Raw genomic sequence first — 6,045 nt, forward strand, 5'->3', positions numbered from 1 at the left:
CTGGGACCGAGCCCGCGCGCCAGCACGCCGAGACGTCACGTCCGGCGCTAGTGCGGTCTTCCGGCCTCGAGGGTCTCGAGCTTCAGTCGATTGGCTACGGCGCACGTAGGGCAAGTACACGCGTGCGCAGCAGGCGAGCAGCTCGGCGGGCGCTGCTGTGGAAGAGCCAGCCGAGGAGCGGTCGTTTTTGTACCTTCCCGCGCGTAGGGCGGTGCAGCCAACGCAAGGGCGGGTCAGGGCGTGATTAGGTGGTGCAGGTGCGAGGCGTCAGGAGGGCGGGGCTTAAGAGCTCCGCCCTGCCGGCTGGTTGGGTGTGGGTAAGGCTGGGGCCTGGAGCCGCAGGGTTGCTTCCGTTTCGCCCTCTCCCCGCTGGTCCCCACCTCAGCTCCCTTCAGCCTTGAATCGGAGTCTTCCGCGTTTTCCCCTGAGGCGAAGGCTCCTAACAATCTCGTCTGGTTTCCATCAGTAACCTCCCAAGTTAGTGACCGACACTTTGCTAGTTATATCTTTTCAAAATAAGTCTGTGATTTGGCGTTGGTTTATGCTTGTGCTGCCAGCTACTCGGAAGGCCCAGGCAGAAAATTCTCAAATTTGAGGCCAGCCTGGGCAATTTAACCAGACCCTGTCCCAAAAAATAAGGGAGGATACTTCTATATGCCCCTAAGGTCGATTTTGGCAGCTTTTTTTTTGTTTTTTCTAATGAGAACCAATGCACCCTTTCATGGGCGTTGATCTTTGAAGCTATCCCAAATGTGTGGCAGGACCGAATTCGAAATTGTCCTGTGCCCCCAGCGGGTGTCTCCCCAGCACTGGCGAGCTAAGGCACTTTCCTTGGGAACAAGGGTGTGTCTCTCTGTTGGTGATCCGGGATTGCTGGTAGATAGAAAGCTCTTGACAAGCAAATCTGTCCTCTTAGTGGCTCCCGTGAAGCCCAGAGGGCATTCCTACTTTGGTCCCCGAATGTTGTAGTTGTGCAGCATGACTTCAACTGGTTAATTCTCTTGCTTCAGCCCACAGGCTCTGCTGCCATGAAGGTGAAGATTAAATGTTGGAATGGCGTGGCCACTTGGCTCTGGGTGGCCAATGATGAGAACTGTGGCATCTGCAGAATGGCCTTCAACGGCTGCTGTCCTGACTGTAAGTGTTACCCTCCGTGTGCTCCTATCACAGCCTGCTTGCCCAGCTTCAAAATCACTGGGTTCTTTCTCCTGATGAACACTTGACCAAAAAAAAAAAAAAATGGCAGGCATTCTTACCCACTCTGTATAAAGACCCTACTCAGTGTCATTCGTGGTGGCATGTGACTGTAAGCCCAGCTACTTGCGAGCCCGAGGCAGGGAGATCACAACTCTAAGGCCTGCCTGGACAACTTAGTGAGACCTGTCTCAAAATTTATTTATTGGTTTTGTTTTTTTATTTCTTGTTTTGGTATTGGGAATCAAACTCTGGTCCTTGTGCTTGTGAGGCAGGCAGCGGAACCACTGAGCTAAGTTCCCAGCCCAATTTATTGGTTTTTTGAGACGGGTCTCACTATGTAGTTGAGACTGACCTGGAACTCACTGTGTAGCTCAGGCTTGTCTCGAACTCACAGTGATCCTCCTGCCTCAGCCTCCCGAGTCCTGGGATTGCAGGCATGCACCACCACACCCTGCTCAAATTTTATTTTATGTTTTATTTTTTATTTTTTTGGTACTGGGGATGGAACTTGGGTCCCTGTGCTTGCAAGGCAGACGGCAGAACCACTGAGATAAATCCCTGGCCCTCAAATTTAATCTTATTTTGTTTTTAATTTACTTTTTAGCTGGGTGTGCTGGCGCACACCTGTAATCCCAGCACTCAGGAGCCTGAGGCAGGAGGATTGCTTCAAGTTTGAGGCCAGCCTGGGCCACATAATGAGTTCCAAGTCCAGCCTGAATTCAAATTTCAGAAGCTTTAGCCTCAGCCCCCTGGAGTGCTGGGATTACAGGTGTTTACCACCATGTTCTGGATTCTGATTTTATTTAGCCCTTTTGTTTTGTTTTGTTTTTTGAGGCAGGATTTCCCTTTGTAGTTCAAGTTGGCCCTGAACTGGATATATAGCCCAGGTTGGCCTCCCATTCAGTGGCAATCCTCCTGCCTCAGCCTCTGGAGTGCTGGGATTATAGGTGTGTGCTACCACACCCAGCTATTTTACCCTTTTTATTTATATATATATATGTTTTAGCCAGTGTGGTGGCGCACACCTGTAATCCCAGCACTTGGGAGGCTGAGGCAGGAGGATCTCTGTGAGTTTGAGACAAGCCTGGGCTACATAGTGAGTTCCAGGTCAGCCTCAACTACATAGTAAGACCCTATCTCAAAAGAAAAAAAAAAAGAAAGAAAGAAAGAAAGAAAAGGTAAGCACTTCAGCTTTCAGAGTAACAGGCTGTTTGTAAAAGTCCTCAAAAGCATTTTAGCAACTCCCAGCCTCTTCCAGCCTTGCCCACAGGCTGGACATCGACTGCTGAGTGTGCAGACCAGAGACAGCTCCGTGGTCCCCCAGGCTGCCTGCTCCTGCCAGCCTAACCAAGCCACCTGAATCTGTGTCTGGGCCTTATAGACAGGGCCTTAGGTGGGTCGAATGCTCAGTATCTCACCTGAGTAGTGTGCTCAGGCCATATGAAAATGGGGCCTGCAGACTGCAGAGAACAGAGAGAGAATTTAGACTAATTCTTGAACTCGCTGGCCAAGTTAGAGCAAGCTAGTTTTCACATACCGTGTATTTGATGGTCTAATGGGCTTTCTGGATAGATTAGTTAAGCAGCACTGGGGTTTTCTTACTAAAATTGAACTCCTGTGAATAATCCAGAGTGACTCAGCCTGTAATAAATCCCATGTCCCAGAGGCTTTGGGGTAAAGCAGTCTGATTGAGAGGTGCTTTAATTAAAGAATAATCTCATCCAGCCACTGGCAAGTCCTCGCGTGACTCACCCTACATTCATGCTCATCAGAGCTAGGCTGCTTGCAGGTACTGTCTGAGAGGGCAGCACTTCCTTCACAGGAGTCCTCCCACGGTGGGTGGGCAGCAGGTGCTTTCCAGGGAGGGGGATCTCAGAGGGATTGGGAGCTGGTACGATGTAGGGCAGGATGGCTGGGAAGTAGCAAGATTGAACACCCAGTGCCAGACTGACCCTGATGTGGACACAGAGGCAGTTGTCTCTTTTGATTGTGATATATTGTCCCCCTCTGCACCAAGCCCTCTTCTGTGGAGGAAGTGTGGCCAGGCCTATGGGTGGGTGGCTGCAGCCTGTCCCCGCCGCCTTGGCAAGGAGGTGGAAGATAGCAGCGTCGTTCTGCCGACAGGCCCCACTGAGATCCCACAGAGTCCCTGAAGCCTGTGCAATGGACTGGATATGTGGTGTCCAGGGAAGGAATCTTCTAGTTCCCCCACTGCCCTTGATGACGACACATCTCTTGCTGCTTAGGTGGCATCTGGAGGGTGTGCTGACCATGAGCATTACCTTCCTGCTGCCATCACAGGTTTAAGTGTCTACATCCTCTGGGGAAAAGGTGACCCCGTGGGCAAGCCAGAGCTCCAACCTTCTGTGCCTCTGGCAGCCAGAGGTTATGGCCGGGGTGGAGCCACTGCTGATGCCCTGGGGCTTCTGCCTGTCTGGTCACACTCACCCCTGTCGACCACAGGTAAGGTGCCTGGCGACGACTGCCCCCTGGTGTGGGGCCAGTGCTCGCACTGCTTCCACATGCACTGCATCCTCAAGTGGCTCAACGCGCAGCAGGTGCAGCAGCACTGCCCCATGTGCCGCCAGGAGTGGAAGTTCAAGGAGTGAAGTCCATCCCCTCCTCCACCTGACCCCGTTCCTCACCCTGGGACATGGCGCAGTCCCCCTTGGGCTGTGACAGAGTTGAAACAAGGACTGGAGCCTCCTTTGTTTTTTTCATCACAATGCTGACACTTTTATCCAATAAGTAAAACTCATTAAAGCACCAAACCTTGCTGGAGGCCTCTGGGCATCTGTTCTTGACATACTGATGCGGCTGTGGTGTGTTTTGATATGAAAACACTCATGAATAAACATTCCGATGAGACCCTCATCAGAGCTTGGTTCATCATTCAGGCAGAGGGAGCCAGGATGAGATGGAAGGGCCTGGGGCAGGGTCCGGCTGGGCACAGGCCCTGGGGAATGTTTGTGCTAGTGGAGGAGGAATTGGGAGGCCAGGCTGGGACCCTCCCTCTGACCCTGAAGGAGTGCAGCTGACAGCTGTTCTTTGTCGGCCTTCAAGCAGAAGGCGATGCCCTGAGCAGGCTCCCCTTGTCCCCAGATAGGCTGCAGAGACAGCTGGGCGGGTCTGTTCACCCAGTCCCTTGCACCCTGCTTGGGCTGCTGGCTAGCTGCAGTGTCAGCACTCACTCACTCACAGGTGACCTGCAGGCCCTTCCCTGCAGCTGCTGCCTGTTCTGTCCTCAGGATGGCAGGACGAGTTAGAGTGCCGAGGGGCTCACATCAGCATGGCACTGGGGTCAGAGAACACTCAGGAAGGGTTCCTGTACCAGCCCACAGTTCACCTGGCAGCTGAGCTTGCTTTGGGTTGGCTGGATGCTCCCTTCGGGGCTGCCAGCCCCAAGGTGTGGGGAAAAGAGGAGCCTCCTAAGGACTGTCTCTCCCTAGGACACTTGAGGACTGGCACCAGCCCTTGGCAGTCAGGAAGTATTTTAGGAGGTTTAGGAGAAGAGATGGACCTGACTTGGGTTTGGGGCTTCCTGAGGGCTGCAGAGAGATTTGTGGCTTTGGATTTTATTCCAAATTCCAAATTCCAGGCCTGATTCTGACCTGTCTCCCTCTGGCCTGCCCTCTACTATCCTGGAAACCTTCTTTTTTTTGCTTTTTTTTTTTTTTGGTACTGGGGATCGAACTTGGGTCCTTGTGCTTGTGAGGTAGGCGGCAGAACCACTGAACTAAATCCCCAGCCCAAGAATTTGCTCTTCTGTATCTCAGAAGTGTCTTCCCATGGGACAGGAAATGCCCACAAGGGCCCAGCTTTCTCAGGCTCACTTTTTCTTTTCTCTTTTTTTTTTTTTTGTTTTGTTTTTTGAGACACGTCCTTGCTATGAAGCCCAGGCTGGCCTTGAACTCAAAGCAATCCCCCTGCCTCAGTCTTCTGAGTGCTGGAATCACAGGTATGTGACACCACACCAGCCTCAGGCTCACCTCTTAACCTACCCAGCCACACAGCTGCCTCCTGGCTTCCCTGCAACCTCAGTCCTTCTCATCTATCCCTGGGCTCCAGCTGAGTCTTTTTCTCAAGATCAGCCCCACTTATGTCACCTGCCAGACCCCACACCCAAGACTCATGTAGGATGTGCACGTCTTTCTTATTCCTGCCTTCTGTGCTGTCTGCCTCCTCCCAGGAAGCTGGGACGCCTGTACGGTTTTCATCAAACCCAATAAATTCCCTCTCCAGCTGGCAAACAACAGCTCCTGGGGGAGGGTCACCCCACTAGCCTTTGCAGGCTGCCTTTGTCTCCCCTGCACTGCCCTGCCACTGGTCCTATGTAGATCCCGGGCTGTAGCACGCAGTAGATGATCAAAGCCTGACCTACCCCTGGGCAGCCTCCATCCATGTCCAGTGTCTGCTGCATGGGTACAGAGAAGGCCCTAGAGGCACACAGGTGGGAGACACTCCCAGGCCACCCATGTCTCCGACCTGCTGTGCCTTGGTCCGGTTCTCCCAACCTTGGGGCCTGGCTTTGCTTCTCTCCTAGGACCAGGCCAGTAGTAAAACCTTGCACCGTAAGCACAGATCTGCCCATGGATTTTGATGCTTCTGGCCACAGGATGGGAAACTTGCCCTTGTGCCTCCTGAGCCGCATACAGCCTTGTAGTTTGCTTTTCAGCTGCAGGAGCACTGGACACATATGTGGCTCCGCTTCGGGTCAGTGACCATTTAGTACTGCCACGCCCCCCGCCCCACCCCCCGCTGGATGGGATCAGCTGGGGGTCTGGGAAGGTCTGTGCGCCTGAGCACGAAGCGGTATGGGACCCCTTCCTGGGCGCGCTCACTGCCCCG

At 53.2% G+C, this 6,045-nt stretch overlaps 2 protein-coding genes across 5 annotated transcripts in view; one reads left to right on the top strand and one right to left on the bottom strand.

The window, feature by feature from the left end:
- The window catches only part of Alyref (Aly/REF export factor), a 4,605-nt gene extending 3,625 nt beyond the window's left edge, over positions 1 to 980 (bottom strand). Inside the window, exons 1-2 of the mRNA XM_033767432.1 lie at positions 949 to 980; positions 27 to 193 (exon numbers count right to left, since the gene is read on the bottom strand). Of these exons, the coding sequence (XP_033623323.1) occupies positions 27 to 193; positions 949 to 980 (199 nt within the window). The remainder of the gene's footprint in view (positions 1 to 26; positions 194 to 948) is intronic.
- Anapc11 (anaphase promoting complex subunit 11) lies at positions 98 to 4,086 on the top strand. Of its 4 annotated transcripts, none has more exons than XM_010618643.3 (3): positions 98 to 317; positions 1,011 to 1,137; positions 3,661 to 4,086. In XM_010618643.3, exons 2-3 carry the CDS (start codon positions 1,029 to 1,031, stop codon positions 3,804 to 3,806), a joined length of 255 nt encoding a protein of 84 aa, XP_010616945.1. In that variant the 5' UTR covers positions 98 to 317; positions 1,011 to 1,028; the 3' UTR covers positions 3,807 to 4,086. The 4 variants fall into 4 exon arrangements, with proteins under 4 accessions (XP_010616945.1, XP_010616947.1, XP_010616944.1 ...); XM_010618645.3 differs by having other exon boundaries at positions 98 to 257; positions 1,018 to 1,137; XM_010618642.3 differs by having other exon boundaries at positions 99 to 257.
- Positions 4,087 to 6,045: the final 1,959 nt, after the last annotated feature.

This window comes from Fukomys damarensis, unplaced genomic scaffold (genome assembly GCF_012274545.1).
Source record: "Fukomys damarensis isolate Sample0158 unplaced genomic scaffold, DMR_v1.0_HiC HiC_scaffold_23, whole genome shotgun sequence".
Lineage (NCBI taxonomy): Eukaryota > Metazoa > Chordata > Mammalia > Rodentia > Bathyergidae > Fukomys > Fukomys damarensis.

Coding starts and splice junctions, on each gene's coding strand:
- Anapc11 (XM_010618643.3), top strand. CDS start 1,029: ATGAAGGTGAAGATTAAATGTTGGAATGGCGTGGCCACTTGGCTCTGG. Junction 1,138..3,660: donor CAACGGCTGCTGTCCTGACT/GTAAGTGTTACC, acceptor TGTCGACCACAG/GTAAGGTGCCTGGCGACGAC.